Source organism: Ornithorhynchus anatinus, chromosome 16 (genome assembly GCF_004115215.2).
Source record: "Ornithorhynchus anatinus isolate Pmale09 chromosome 16, mOrnAna1.pri.v4, whole genome shotgun sequence".
Lineage (NCBI taxonomy): Eukaryota > Metazoa > Chordata > Mammalia > Monotremata > Ornithorhynchidae > Ornithorhynchus > Ornithorhynchus anatinus.
In genome coordinates, this window is record NC_041743.1 from 27,544,137 (window position 1) to 27,560,701 (window position 16,565).

General features: G+C 41.0%; 1 protein-coding gene across 3 annotated transcripts in view; it reads right to left on the minus strand.

Moving 5' to 3' along the window:
• The window catches only part of ATRNL1 (attractin like 1), a 602,864-nt gene that overhangs the window by 455,983 nt on the left and 130,316 nt on the right, over positions 1-16,565 (minus strand). For all 3 annotated transcript variants that reach the window (XM_001513843.4, XM_039914307.1, XM_039914308.1), the window contains exons 18-19: positions 9,979-10,197; positions 2,220-2,357 (exon numbers count right to left, since the gene is read on the minus strand). In XM_001513843.4, coding sequence (XP_001513893.2) covers positions 2,220-2,357; positions 9,979-10,197 — 357 coding nt within the window. The remainder of the gene's footprint in view (positions 1-2,219; positions 2,358-9,978; positions 10,198-16,565) is intronic.

Sequence of the window (16,565 nt, forward strand, 5' to 3'; positions counted from 1 at the left end):
AGTTATACATGGGAAATGTGGGATGGGGGAGCAGTACAGCAAGAGAACCAGTTTGGCTTGGTGAATAGAGCACGGGCCTCGGAGTCAGAAGGACCTGGGTTCTAATCCCAGCACATCCCTGTTGTATGACCTTGAGGTAGTCACTTCTCTGGGCCTCAGCTACCTCATCTTTAAAATGGAGATTAAGAGTGTGAACCCCATGTGGGACAGGGACTGTGTCCAACCTAATTTACTTGTATCTACCTCAGCGCTTAGAACAGTTTTTGGCACGGGGGAAACACTTAACAAGTACCACAATTATTATTTTTATTTTTATATTATTATTATTACAGGAGTGAGGTAGATGATGGTTCCTGAACCTGACTAAAAAAAAAAATCAAGCATTAGCTGTAGGCAGTGCACTGTAATAAGTGTTGGGGAGAGTACAAGCAACAGAATTAGCAGACACGTTCTCTACCCATAACGACTTTACGGTCGAGAGGGGGACACAGACAATAATATAAATATAGAAACTTTGCCCCTCCCATCTGGCACAATCTGTGCCTTCTCCCTCTGGTTACCTTGCCCAAACCAAGGAAGCTGTGGTTCAAGTATGTGTTCGGGAGAGAGTGGGGTATGAATTAATTTCCCGACAATGCCTGAACAGTAAGTAGGGGCTTTTTCTCAGGCCCTGCGCTACCGGTGAAATTAGCACATGGCAACTCCAGACTTTCTGTACTGTGGATAGTTCAGAATGAGGAGGGGATGGTTTGTATGTGAAATCTTGATGTTCAAAGAACCCATTCACTGAAGCAGTTATGAAAGTAGAAAGACTCCGGAGCCAGAGTGGCCAAACAACCTTTGGACCGTTTTGATTAACAATAGCATAGAGTAAGGCTACTAATTCTGCTGAGGATGGCACATCAAAATATATAAATATTTCTGCAACAAACTGTCAGAGAAAATAAGTCAATCCAAATGCATAGACATGTCAAATGATCACTAAGTACGAGGAATAACTTTTACTGGGAAATAATTCTAACATTTTTGACATGAACGTATTTGACTCTACATCAGATATAATAACTACCAAGCTCAGTTCATTTGCCAACATAGCCAAGGAGAATCACTGAAATGTTATCTGACAATTAAAAAGCCTGCTCTCTACAAAAGAGATACTACCATGCAGACAAATTAAACTTACCATGATTAAATAAGCCTGCTTTCAAATTTTAGGCGAATCAATAGAATGAAAAATAATCAATGTGCTCTTAATTCCTTTCAACCACACAACACAAGCTTTTAATAGTCAAAATCCATCTGCAAGCCTTGAGAACAAGGATCCTGTCTTCTGGCTTTATTGTTCTCTCCCAAGTGCTTAGTATTGTGTTCTACATAGAGTAGGTGATCAATAAATATTACTGATTGATTGTCATTGAAAGCATTCTTCACTTACTAGAAGCTGCAAACGAATCTGTAATGAAGGCCTAGCAAATAGGAGAGAACTGAACAGTTTTCCAAAAATGCCACTTTTAGGAGAAAATGCCAACACGCTTTTTTTAAACAGATATACTGTACTTATAATTTGAGAAGCAGCATGACCTAGTGGAAAAAGCACGGGCCTGGGAGTCAGAAGATCTGGATTCTAATCCCAGCTCTGAGACTTGTCTGCTTTGTGACCATGGGCAAGTTACTTTACTTCTGCGTGTTTCAGTTATCTCATCAATAAAATGGGTATGAAGACTGTGAATCCCATGTGGAACAAAGACGGTGTCCAACTTGATAATCTTACATCTACCCCACCAATTAGTACAGTGTCTGGCAAATAGAAAGCACTTCAATGCCATTAACTAAAAAAAAAAGTTTTCAATTTCAATTTGGCCATTTTTTTAATTACAGTTCCTTATTCCAAGCATACATATGATTAAAATGAAGTATTGTTTTGGAAATGATTTTGCATTTTCATAAGAAAACAGCATCTAAAAGTTGTTTTAGTCACTTAAAACGTGTCACTCCAATTTCCACGGCTACCTCCCCTGAGGTATTAAATTTATCCCTCCAATAACTGTCTTCCACAAACCTCACCAACATCATTCATAAAAGCAGTTGCAGAAATTGTCAAGAGTAGCTATTCGAACTAAGGAGCCACTGTTAGAATATCTGGTGCTCCTTTCTTTCACTCCACGTTCCGGGCATAGGAATGTGTTCCTGGCAATTTACAGAAGAAGAAAATCAACTACCTGTGCATTGGCCCCCATTGGTTGGGTCGCCATAGTATCCTGGCATACAGTCCTGGCACTGCTTTCCCGTAGTGAGGTTTTTACACTGCTCGCACACGTTATTGTTGATACAAGTGCTGTGTCCATTACACTGGCAGGCTACAACAAAGAACAAACAGCAATGTAAATATTCTTCTAATAGTTTGACTTGTTTGGCATTAAATGCAAATCAAAGTATTCTATGCAACCTTTAAACTGCACAATGCTTTAGAAAGTGAGTGGGGAAAGAATGCATAAATACATCACAAATTTCTTCATTCATTCAATCGTATTAATTGAGCACTTACTGTGTGCAGAGTACTGTACTAAGTATCATGAATTTTATCCCTCCCCTCTAGGCTGTGGGCAGGGAATTTGCCTACAAACTCTGTTGTTTGTATTCTCCCAAACATTTAGTGCCTGTTCTTCACACAGTGAGCACACAATAAACATGACTCAGTGAGTAATAGAATCTGTAAGATCTGGGGGGAAAACCTGTCACATTTTGACCCCTTCACCATGCAACATCAGAATCACCTAACATCATTATGTCCTGAGTAAATGTGAGTTGTTACTGAGAATACCAGAATACGTAACTGCAAAGAATTTAGATTATGGGGTCAACTCAAGTGAAGAAACAGGGCATTGTATAGTTCAGTCATTTTACAATATAAAAATTGATACTGGACAAATACATAAACATTAACTCCTTGATTATCATTCACTTACCACTCTGTCCTACTCTACTTCCCCCAACTTCAAGGCTTATTGCTGCTGCCTTAGCACCCTTTGTCCCACCCCGCCCTCCCAAAGCCCAGCCCTTTATGTCTTGTCTTGAGAGATTTAAGGCACTCTCTCCAGCACCTCCAAGATGCCTTGTGACTGACAAGCAAACCACTTTCCACAGAGAAGTTGGAGTTAAGACAGAGGTGCAAGGCTCCTTGCCTCTTTTTGGAACCTGGGAGAGACCCACACAGAAGAAGCTTCTTTATGGACAACTTCACTCCAGAAAATTACCTTTAAGCTCTGATCTCAGGAGGAAATAAGGGCAGGGGCAGGTCCCGCTCCAGGAAGACTGTAAAATACTGACAATGGCCTCTGCTCTCAGGTTGCTGGCCTAGAACCTTTTCCTAGTAATAGCCTACTTTTTAGCTAAAACCTAGATTTTAAAATCCAGATTCTGGCCTTCTTGGTAAAATATCTCAGGTACAGAATTGCTCTTGCTGCCTGACGCCTAGGATCAGGGACCTTGGGAGAGGAGCTTTGAACTAAACTGAAAAATCACAAGACAATGGTAAGTGAGGAAAGTTCTACCTCTTCTGAAACTTCTGGACTGCAGTTTGAGAAACTGTTGCCACCCAGATTTACTCAACCTAGGAAGATGGAGACTAATACCCAGGAATCACAAAGGCCGTCACTGTACCTCTCCTTCCCAGGCAACTCTTCATTGTAGATGAGCTCCTCCCTACCCGGATAGAAAGCAGCTGAATGCAATCTCACTGGGCTGACGGATGACCTTAATCACATTTATTGAGTGCTTTCTGCGTGCAGAACACTTTACTAAGCACATGGAAGAGTACAGATATAACAGACACATTCTCCACCCATAATGAGCTTACAGTCGAGAGGGGGAGACAGACATCAATATAAATTAATACATTACGGATAAATACATAAGGGCTGAGGGAGGGATGAATAAAGAGAGCAAATCCAAGTGCAAATCCTTAGAGCTTTCGCCAGGACCTGGAGGAACATTTGAAAACAATTATCTCAAGAAGGGGCCAGATGCTTCTATTGCTCGCAGCAGTCTACTTCCTAAACCTGAAGTGGTGAAGTCTGTATAACTGAACTGTGAGGGATGTGGGGGCAGAGACAGAACGCGGTATGCTCCTCCGCGGCAGGAAATGTATCCACCGACTCTGTTATGTTGTACTCTCCCAAGCACTTAGTACAGTGCCCTGAAAATAGTAAGCACTCAGTAAGTATAATCGATTGACTGGTAAATGACTATCAAGAATCCTCAAGTATGCATATACGAGCATCTGTGTTTGCAATCATATCTTACTGACAAGTACTGCTATCGTCACCATTGTTTCACAGATCATCAAGACTGTACTGTAAATTAATATCCTATAAATACTACCTACTTCATATTGCCAAGAAGCATAGCATGCACTGGGTTGTATCACGAATGACTGTATCTTGGAAACAGGTACTAAGTCCTTAAAATTACTACACTCATAGTTTCAGTATCATTGGTGGGATGTGCTTTCCCACAGACATACCTGTCATAAGAAAGGACCCATTCAAGGGCCAACCTGACATTTTAGCCAAGCACTATAGGAAAGGACTGTCAATCCCTCCCTACCACTTCCTTTCCCAGCCCCATCCTATTCCCACTGGCTTTTCTACACACATTCCCAAACTCCAAACCAGGCCCTCCCTTGTTTCTCCGGTCTCCACCATGCTCCCAACCACACAAGGCATTTTTCTTTCATAAAAACTTCTTCCGGCCCCCACCAGCAGGTCCAGGACTCCCCACACCAGTCCGGCTGCCCCAAGCTCCAGAACTAGCCTGGCTACTTTCTATATTTCACTTGATCTTGGGAGTAGCTGCCATGGCAGCTATCCCATTTCTCCTTTCTGGCTTGCGGCATTTGTGGCAAAATTCAGAGTGGACTGCGGCCCTTCTCCATATTGCCCCATCCCCATGGCTTTGACGGGGGTGGGAAGGCAGTCCAGAAGTAGGCTGAGAAGGAAGGGGGCAGCAATGGTAGCAATAGCAGTAGTGAAGTCTGCTGCTAAAGTCAAATTAAATTTAAAAATGGGAAAAAGGCAGGCCAGTTACAGCAGTGGGGCAGGGCTGGGCTGGCTTGGCTGGGATAAGCATGTACAAAGTGGCTGGGCTAGGTTTAAAAACAAAACAAAACACTACAAGGATTACAGGAGGTGAGTTGGTGCTGGGAGGACCGGAGAGATGGGGTGGCGGGAGTGAAATTTTTGAAGCAAACAGGGGGAACAGCACTGGGAATGTCAGGACCAGCAGATCTGAGATCAATCACAAAGCAGAAGTGCTTTCATTAAAGGTGGATGTAACCTGGGGTGCTTGCTTGCATTACCTATTCAGCTAAACAATATATTTCCAAAGGGAAAATCCTTAAATGGGTACAGTGATATTTTTTCAAAACTGGCACTGCGATGGCAGTTCTGACATAACTATGCAATGACTACATTTCCATTAGGAAATAAATTAAAACAATTTATATTCATGACAGTAGAATTCACAATTCAGAAACAATTCTCAGTCTTCATTTTAAGCGGCGCTGGAACTAAGCTGGAAGTTGGAATCGATTTCGGTAAATAAAAAATCCTGAAATGGTTGTTTCGGCAGGAATTTTTTTTTCACTATTACAGCTCTTTTGAAAGCCTGCTAAAAGTCATGAAGGTCTCCCTTCTACCCTCCCTGACTGCCATCTTCCACTGTTCAATCTACAATGGGTTCTTCTTCATTGCTTTCAAAACTGCTCCTATCTCCCCTATTCTAAAAAAAAAAAAAAACAACTACCCTTGACACCAGGGCCCCCTCCAGTTATCGCTCCATCTTCCTCCTACCACTCTTCTCCAAACTCCTTGATGGAGTTGTCTATACCCACTGTCTCCAGTTCCTCACCTCCAATTCTCTCCTTGACCTCTTCCAATCTGGCTTCTGACCCTTCCCTCCACAGAAACTACCCTCTCAAAGGTCACATATGATCTCCTTCTTGCTAAATCCAATGGCCAAATCCAGCTTCCAGATCTCTCATTTGATCCAAGTCCAGCTTCCAGATCTCTCATTTGATCCTCAAGCATGAAAAGAATTGAGGTGGTTATTTGAGACTGTAGCCATTCCCAGCCTCGCTTTGCCTCGACGGTGACTGAGAAAAGACCAGGCAAGGTCCCTTCAGTTCTGATTTAGTAACCAAACTCCCACGGAATAACTTAAGTACTTAGGTTCTCAGGATAGTCAAAAATGCTTCGCAATTGCAAAAGCATAGTACAGTCGCTGCACAAAGTAGATGCTCAATAGATACTACTGAGGATGGATGACCTTGAAGTTATTCACAAGTGATCAGTTCCTATACATCACTGATTTTGACAGGTGGTAATTTGGCACATAACTAATCTGAGGCCTAGTGATGCTGAGGCCAGGGACAATAGGGCTTTATTAATATCACTTGGAAGCAATCGAAATTTTACATCTTTGCTCAGGGGAAATAGAACTAATTAGTGATAATCCTTCAATGATGCAGACTAACTTCTGTCTCTTATTGGACTGACCCTTGTACTCTGAAGCTAATGGTTAAGTACACCAGAGCTTGATTAGTTTTGGCAATTCTCTAAAGCATTCTGAGAAAACCCACTGTTTGGTACCCCAAAACATCTACGCACTTCGAACGAGCAACGTTAACAAGCACTGGCTTAGTGGTATGTTGACCATCAAAGCGTAACTGACGGAGAACCACTGTTTTTATAATGTTGATGGAAAGACTGGAGGAAGTTGCTACTCATGCAGAACAGACCACAGCAGGCTGAATGTCTTTGACTCCACAACAGACTATTTGCAAGTATCTTTGACTCTGCCAAAGTGCAGTAATCGGCATTTAGTAAATGAGGTGCAAAAAGGTTAACGGCCTCAATCTTTATACATAGCTGCTGCAAATTGAAGATGACACCATCTGTGTGATATTGAATGTGAATGTGCTTGTTGTCACTTCTGAATGCATCTATCAGCATTACTGCATAATATATATGTACAAAAACAGCCAAGCAAGTTCACATCTTATGCTCATTCATACCATTTCAATGGTAAATAGCACTGACATGGTCCGGAAATCAGAAATCTAAGTGAGCATACTATCCGTTGGGAATGACAGGGTGATCCTGATACAGACAGATTTCCCCTAAGAGCCACTTAGAGAAACCTTGTCAAAATATGATAATCGGCTCAGTACGAACACAACACACCTCGATATTTTGCTTCTAGAATCTTATTTCTGCATATGTGGCTCTAAGTTACATTTTTACAGACCCACAGCCAGGCAGAAAGCCGCAATGATGTTCAAAGAGGATCCTCTCACTTCCAGAGCAAATATCTTTGTGCAAATTTTGGGGGCACTGGTTAGGTAGTCAATCCATCAATGGCATTTATTGAGTGCTGTGTGCAGAGCACTGTAACTGCTGGGGAGAGTATCATATAATAGGGTTGGTTGACACGACTCCTATCCTAAAGGAGCTTATAACCTAGAGAGGAAGAGAGACATTAAAAGAGATGTTACAGTTAATGCCAAGCAACAGTATTATTTAAGGAGGGCCTGGGGTCCGGCCTCCACCGGTCAGTTACTAGGATTAACTGGAGAACTTGAATAAATGAAGGAATTTTCCTTATAGGGTCCCCTGAATATCCAAAGGCCAGGGGCTCATCTTCAAGTCCAGAAGAATTGGAAGCAGGATCCCTCAAACACCTAGGGGAGGTAGAAGGAAGGACCTGGAGGGATTCAGAGGTAGAATCCCCTCTAGACTGTGAGTTCGTTGTGGCCAGGGAATTTGTCTAAATATAGTTGTACTGTTATCTCCCAAGTGTTTAATATAGTGCTCTGGACACAGTAAGCACTCGATAAATACAGTTGAATGAATGAATTCATAGAGAATAGAGAACAGAGAAGCAGCGTGGCTCAGTGGAAAGAGCACGGGCTTTGGAGTCAGAGGTCATGGGTTCGAATCCCGGCTTGGCCACTTGTCAGCTGTGTGACTTTGGGCAAGTCACTTAACTTCTCGGTGCCTCAGTTACCTCATCTGGGGTAAAATGGGGATTAAGATTGTGAGCCCCAAGTGAGACAACCTGATTCCCCTGTGTCTACCCCAGCGCTTAGAACAGTGCTCGGCACATAGTAAGCGCTTAACAAATACCAACATTATTATTATTAATGAATGAATAGTAGGGTGAATTTGGAGGGAGGAAGGGGCTAAGTGGGTTCTCTTAGTTGCTTTTAGTGGGAAGAATAGGAGATATGCTGAGGGTATCAGGTTGGGGTGAGGAGTCCACGGCTGAGGGAGAAGCAGCATGGCCTAGTGGAAAGAGCCCGGGCCCATGAGCCCAAAGACCTGGGTTCTTAGCCCAGATCTGTCACTTATCTGCTGTGTTTAATCACACTAAGCACTTAAAAAATAAAGTTAGAAAAAAAAGGGGTAGATTTGCAAGAGAAGACAGGGATTTTCACGAAATCTGGCACTTGTTAGCAAGAATAGTTCCAAATCCCATAATGTTGATGTCTCAAAATAAAACTAGCACAAAATATTTTACCTATAACTGACAGGCTCTTTTTCTCCATTTCTGCCTCCTGAGGCTATACCCTGTCCCCTATAATACGCTATTAACAGACCCTCAGGTAGAAAACAGAGTTGAATCCCTTGTTTGGAGGGGAGGAGATAGCAAGAGAAAACTGCTATGCAGTCAGGGAACCGTGTATGGCTTATGCAACTGCCCTAGCTTTATGGAACTGGACTAGCCTTACCATGCTGTACCATATTCTGTGTGCTTACATCTTTACAGTGCTTTTTGGCAGAGTAAATTTACACTTACTGAATGTTGTTATAAAAAAAATACCGAACAACAATATATTCTGTACAAGGGGAAAGACAAGAGATGAGAAAGTCCAGAGTGAGATGCAGTTAGGATATTACCTTGGGGACTATAAAAAGTGTGGCAAGCAGGAGGAGAGGATATTACTAAAGACAACTGGTGGAGAGGTCTAAATGCAATGGTCAGGAGTTTTCAGTTTAATGTGGAGGCAAGTGGGCATAAATTGGAGTGCTTGAGGAGAAAAGTGGTGTGTTCTGAATGGCATTTTACGAAGATCAAAAAGTATTTTAATTCTAGCTTCCACCTCTCCTCACATTCATCAACTAGCTGAAAAGGACTAGTGCTGAAATTTTAGAATTTCCTAACCAGAACACCACCAGGATGGAGAGTGGATTTTATGGGGGTGGTGGGGGGTTGGTGGGCAGCAGCCATCAAGGTGCTGTGCTGTACTGGGGTGGCTCCCGAGCCTATCCCTCAAGTATGAAGTGCTGGCCTGACTCAGTCCTCTTCCAAAAGGCTCTGGCAAGCACTCCGGGAATTTGGGTGGAGTGATCTGAGAGAGGGGAGCTGCAAGCCAGCATCACCTGGGCAAGGAGGGGCTGCCCTCCACTCACATCTGCTCTGGAATGGACGATCTTGGGCTTTTTCCTTGTACTAAATTCCAGACAGTTCAGGCTTACCAACACGAAATACGACTGGAATGACCACAAAGCCTTGTTTTACCCTGATAGTGACTGGGGAAAATCCACACCCTGTTTAAAGAGAAGTCCAATGATAAAGATGGGTAGGGGGCTGGGGAGAGAAACGGCCACGGGAACTGGATGACAGAGTGATGAATGTGGAGGTAGCTTGCCTCGGGAAAAACATTATTGTTATAAAACTATTCCAGTGCCTCATCAAGACAGTAAAATTGATAGTCACACACATTTAAAACATTTGCCCTGATGTATTATCTTGCCTCTGCTTTTGCACGTAGCAAATTTGTAGAAGTGTTTAAACATATTCAGCATTTGAGTCAAATGAAAATTGTGTTCTTCATTTGACATGATAATCAATCAATGTACTTATTGACACTGTGCGCAGGTGTCTTGCTTACAATGTTTAAAAAAAAACAAAGCTTACCTGGACAGTGAATAAAAGACCATTCGTAATTTTTCTCTTTAGGGCAAAGGCTCGTGTCAAGGACCATTTCATTAGTGTGTATCCCAGAGAGCCTCATTGGTCCTCTTGAAGAGCCTTCAACACAATGTCCTTTTCCCGTATTAGTAGGATCATTGCACCAACCACATCCAGGCTGTTCCAAGCACTGCCCACAGGTTCTTAATCCAGAACAGTTCTGGGCTACAAAGTCAGAAGGACATAAGAGAAAGACAAATTATTTTAAATGCCTTTGAGTTTGCTTTTTTCTATTCCCCCCAAAGGAAACAACACATTTGCTATTCAGAGCAGTTCAGAAAATGATTTAAATTTATAAAAGATTTTTCACTATGACAGTCCAGAATAATGGTTCTATTGTTGCACAAAAATAAGTAACAATTCCAGAAAGACAACTGCTATGAAGAAACAATGGTATTAGAAGTCAAAAATATCAAATGCTAATCAGACCGGTTAATTTTCTATCCTTTAGGTAAGCACGATTGGGAAAAATAGTTTAAACAATATTTTTTTCATTGAATTTCATCCATAATTTAATATGGTCCTTGACAGTTAAATTACACAATTATTAATTATAAGATAAAGTAATGCGAATTTCCCTCAAAAAGCTGACTTAGATTTATTACACTATGGGGATGTTAACGACCACCAAGATGTATTTAACAAAACTGACTTCAGGCTGAGAGCTGGTTTCATTTTGATCTATTATTCCAAGACCACTGAGCCCTGTTGTACTAGGCAGCAACGGGCATCAGCAAGGAAGAAACATGGCAGACCCTGCCCTTAGAAATCCATCTTTCTGGGTTGACATCTGAACCCAGAAATATTTCTAGGTTGACATCTGAAACGACTTCCCGAGGAATTATGGACGATGGGTTTGGGGTCGGTCAGACACTCCTTAACTATTCCATCTATCCATTTGCTAATACCCTAAAAAAATCAAGAGGCAAAATTATCCATCTTCACCCCAGAATCACGGGAAGGGAAGGAATTTAAAAGGACACTGCCGTCCAACCCTACCACCCTTCACATTCTGGCCAGCCACACACCCATTTCAAGAGAAATGGGGAACAACCTCTATCTCCATTCTTGTGGCCTAGATACTGATTTATTTTTTCCGAATATGATTAAACTGTAAATCTCTTTTTAATCTGTACTTAAACATCATCCATCTATAAATATAAATCAGTGGGCAATAAAGTAGTTAAATATTTTTAATGCCAGTAAGTTCTTTCATATCCAAATATCAGTTCATTCTGCTATTAAACATTTTTTCAGCTGTGTGAAACTTAGTTTTATATTCTTCCGTCTCTGTAGTTAAAATACACAGCCCCTCACTGGAGGCCAGGCTGATGGAGGAGGAGAAGGGAGGAGGAAGAGTCCTATTTCTGAACTATAGGGATGGGTCCCTCTTCAGACCCCAAACCTGTATCAAAAATAGAAGCCGGGCAACTCTGCTGATGCTGATAATATATTGGGGAAAATAAACCCAACAACCATGATTTGAAAGGATGGGTCCGATTATTCTCATTACCTAAGAGGTTGTTTTACTTCACCTGTAAACAAATGGGGTGTTAGCTGAATGGTGTCGTGGGATCCAGATGGGTTTTTGTTTTTGTTTTTTTGTTTTTAAGGTAGGAGAGACGGGCACAAGTTTAAAGGTAGCGGAGAGTGAGCCTATCAACATAAGCTTTCATTCTTATTTTAATCAAAGAAGCAGGGGATTTATCATACTTGAATACCAATCATTCATGGTTCAATTTTCACGGGGATAATGAAAATTCCATTTGAGAATGATCATAAGCCTAAGTCCCGAGACCCACGCTTGGAGTCTCAGGAACTAAAAGCACCCTAAATGTTTATTGCTATACATAAGGGAACTGAATATTTTTAAAAACTGAAAGGGCAAACACTCAATGAAATATGCCAGATTTAATCCGTAAAATATTAGTTTCCATTTCTCAACTGAATTATTAAAATAAATGGTCTTATTTCATATCATTGCAGTAACATTAGCAATCTAACTGCACACCAATGCATACAATGGCTTTCCGAAAATACAGTAGTTTTCGCACCAGAATTTTAAAATAATAATTTTTTTAAAATATTAAACATTTTATTTGGACACCCATTTCCTATCTCTCACTCTTAAGCTTTCAATATTTTATGTCTGAAAAGTCTGACAAGATGGAAAATACAATTCCAGGTAAAATTGCTTACATTAGATATTAAACTGACATGAAAAATTCCTATCGGGTTATGTAATAAAAAAAATTACAGAACCGCCTCAAAGGAGAACTACATTAAGCAATTTCCTGTGCCTTCTTTCCTACCAAAAAAAGATTATTGGCCTCCATGTCGAAAACTAACAACTGAAAAAAAAACTGCAAAACCAGCCAAAGGGGGGATGCAAGCCTTACATTTTATCTTCATTCACACTATTAAATTATTAGATAGAGAGTCATAACTTGAAGAAAATCGGACATTGACCTGAATTCTCCATTTCCCTTTCTAGAGGATTCAGCAATCCACTTGCTAGAAGTAGAGGGGAAGAATGAAAGGGGATCTCCCTCTCTCCTCTCCTGTACTGGATCACTACTGCCATCAAATGTTACATGAGCCTATTCGAGCCGAGCCATTTCCAGGCTGAAGCAATCTGCCGGGCTCACCCGATCTGTGTCAAGCTGGATCCAGGTCCTTATTCGGACCTAGCTCATCAAGAGGCTTTAAAATCAGAGCCCAGAGTTTTTCGCTCGGTTTTACAGAGCCTTTTGGGGCCATGTCTACCTCCCTTCCAGCTGTCAGTACACAATAACGTGAAATGATTTCCCCAGAAAGGCTCTGGGCAAACTTTGTGGCTTATCTTCCTGAGCCTACATCTTTGCGACTAGGTATGTTACACACGCCTTAACAAAGGGTGGTCTATGCCCTTCTCTATGTGGATGTATAATTAGCGTGAGCTACCTAAGAAACAGATAACACTTGGAGGTATTCTTTTATAAAACAATAGTATAAAGTACTTAACTAGAATTAAAGAAGGATTATGGAATTAGGGAAATAAAAAATACGGCAATTAAGAGCTTCACATAATTCTAAAAAGCACTCAATACTAGACTAGAGGATTTTAAAAATCCAGTTAAAAGCAACATTCAGGTTAACTGACAATATGTCATACTCAAAATTAATGAAAATGAAAACGTGGTTCCTCCGTTAAAAGAGTGGGCTCAAAAATTATTTATTTATAAGGCAATGTATGGAAAGGGAACCCCAGGAATAATCTGTAGGGTGCAGAATATAAATATTTCTCCATCCCAGCTTGAGTGAATGGTAAAGGTGAGAAGTTGACGGTTCCCTCCATCTCATACACTTCTCTGCTCCTAGAATGAATTCATCTGGCACAGGTTGTCCTGAGCTTTTCTCGACTTTTTCCACTTTAATGGAATTTTTACAGGAATGAGAGATCACAACTAAATTCCAGAAATGACTAGTTTGATAGAGATAGTAGTTCAGTGCACTAAAAGGCTTCTTCTGAGTGCCAAAAACCTTCCGGGATCTAGAAAATACTATAGTCAGCCAATTTTTGAATTACATGAAAATATATTCCAGTCTTGAGAATGAAGTATTGTTGGCATAAAAACCAAGAAAGGGCAGCAGAGACGAGACCACCCAAGGGAACACAGAGAGAGATGAATAATCTTAACAGAAATAAGGCTGGCCTTCACTTTGCAAGTGGATACATTTGGTCAAAAACCAGCAATAGCCAATCCTTCCCATTAACCCTGGTGAGTTATGGACTACAACGGTGGCCAAATGTACCCATTAGTTATAAGCTAAATGCAACCCGAAATTACCATGAGTCTCCGTTCTGCTCCAGCACAGCGGAGAAAAGGAGCAGCTACAGTTGGCCTTCTTAATGTGGAGCATGTTGGGAAGGCTGTGACAGAGACTATTATGACTGCTGAACTCTTAGTTGCACGGAGCACGAAACTCCGCTCCTCTAGCCTCAGTATCCAACTGCTCTCTCTGGAGTATTGTTTCCTATTTATCCTTGTCCTTGTCTTACGATTGTTTGTATGGTTTTTTTTTCTTTTACCTCTCTTTGTGCACACATTGCCAGTCGCCTCTCCTGTTTAATTTTAAGATTGTAAATTCCTAGGACTCTAATTCTCAGAATTGTATTTTCTCCCAGTGCTTAACAGACTCGGAAGCTTTTTCCTCAAAAAATTGACGGGCTTGTTTACCTGAGTAACAGCAAGCTTGATCTAAAACTAACAAAAATAACAAATATGGGGATCATCCAATGATCTAAACAATCCAGAGAAAAGGAAGAAGTAAAGATGTTGGCCAAGAACTACCTGCTAACTCTGCAAAGGCTTCTGAACCAGATTCCCCCGCAGAATAATGGTCAAAAGTCATGATTGGATTGGTATTCCATATTGGAATGGATGCCAACAGAGGGATACAAAGGCTGAGATTTACCAAATGATATTTAAAACAACTGAGGTTTAATGCTGCAAATGCACAACTTGATCGATCGCTGCCTGACTACAAAGTCAGTCAGTCTGTGCTTGGTCACATGGACTAAGACTTGGGGAAGGCGTGGAAAAGATGTAACTGAAAGAAAAGCAAATGAGCACAAGCCAGTCTCCTCTTTACCACATTTACAGTTTAACTGGAGATAAAATGAACTCACTACCTGGAATACTTCATCCTTGGAGTTAGGTCAAGGTGGCTCATAAAGCCAAAGAGAAGAGAAGCTAGCAAGGCACATGGAAGGTAGCACGGAAAAAACTTAAGTTTTTCCAGAGTTTTCCCTGAGGAAAACTCAGCCCTCAGCCCCTACCCTGACCAAAATTGGGTAGAACTTTTCAACTACTAGCAGGAGAAAAGACTCCTTCCCAAACATCCCAGTGACTTCTAGAACGTTTAGGCAAAACCAGGCCCTTTATAGTCAGTCAATCAAAGTTATTGAGCGCTTACTGTGTTCAGGGCACGGTACTGTGCACTTGGAAGAGTACATTCCCTGCCCTCAATTAGCTTACAGTCTAGAAGGGGAGACAGACATTAATGTAAATAAAATCATTCATCCATAATTAATGAGCACTTACTATGTGCAAAGCACTGTACTAAGCGCTTGGGAAAGTACAAATTGGAATGGATACCAACAGAGGAATACAAGAGAAGAGAAGCAGTGTGACTTAGGTGAAAGGGCATGGGCTTGAGAGTCAGAGGTCGTGGGTTCTAATCTCAGTTCTGCCACTTATCAGCTGTGTGACTTTGGGCAAGTCACTTCACTTCTCTGTGCCTTAGTTACCTCATTTGTAAAACGGGGATTAAGACTGTGAGCCCCACATGGGACAACCTGATTACCTTCTATCTACCTCAGTGCTTAGGAAGTTCTTGGCACATATTAAACACTTAATATTATCCTTATTACCACAGAACAATAAACAGACATACACCCTGCCCATAACCAGCTTAGAGTCTAGAGTGGGAGACGTGTACATAAGTGCTGTGGGGCTGGGAGAGGGGATGAATAAAGGGAGCAAGCCAAGGCACCACACAAGGGAATGGGAAAAGAAGAGAGAGCTTAGTCAGTACCCTGGGTGTTCCTCGTACTATCCTTCCCTGCCATTCTTTTGCAAGTCTTTTAGCCAGGCCTGTTTTGAAGAAGTGTGAACACTACTGAGCCTACAACCTCACTATCTAATACAATGAGTACAGTGCTTTCCACATGGTAGGTGCTTGATAAATACCATTACTACCACAGCTACAAATATGAGGCTGATGTAGCTATACAAATAAGAATTACATAAAATAATATTAATCTAGATAGAAATTTCTACTTAAGTTATGGAAATATGGAAATAGTGTAACTGTTCATGTATTATGTTAATTTCACAGATAAGTCTGAGTAATAAAATGAAAACCTTTGAAGTCTTTCCTATTGCCAACATATGTAAAATGTGCATAGCTACACAATATCTAAAATGAAATAAATTATAAATGAATACATTTGCCAGCCAAGTAAAACTAAAAAGGCAAAATACAATATGAAAAATTAGGTTTTCCTATACATAATTTATAAGATTCTTCTTTATTTTTTCTCCATTCCTTAGGGTTCAGCAATTCTCTCATCCATTCCCTCAACTGCCTTTCCCTCTCTCCTATTACTCCCCACTCTTTTCTATTTTCATTCTTCTTTTAATCTGATCTTTACTATCCATTTCCATCCTCCTCCTTTTTTCTTCAGAAGTAGCTCATTTAGTTTCTTCTCTCAGTCCTCAACATGTTTGCACCCCTTAACGGTTGTACCATCTGCATGCTTGCAGGCAGTTTGTTAAGAATTTAAAAAGTTTGCCTAAATTGAAATAGATGACCAAGCACTTTTCTCCCATTGCTAAATATGGTTCTGACATGGCTCCCTTCAATGGTGAACTTGCTTAAGCCTAACAACCTTTTGCTTACCTGGACTTTACAAAATCTGTGAATATCAAAAGAGATTATCATTGCCTACCAGAAGTTTATAATCTAATTTAACAAACCAAGCAGCA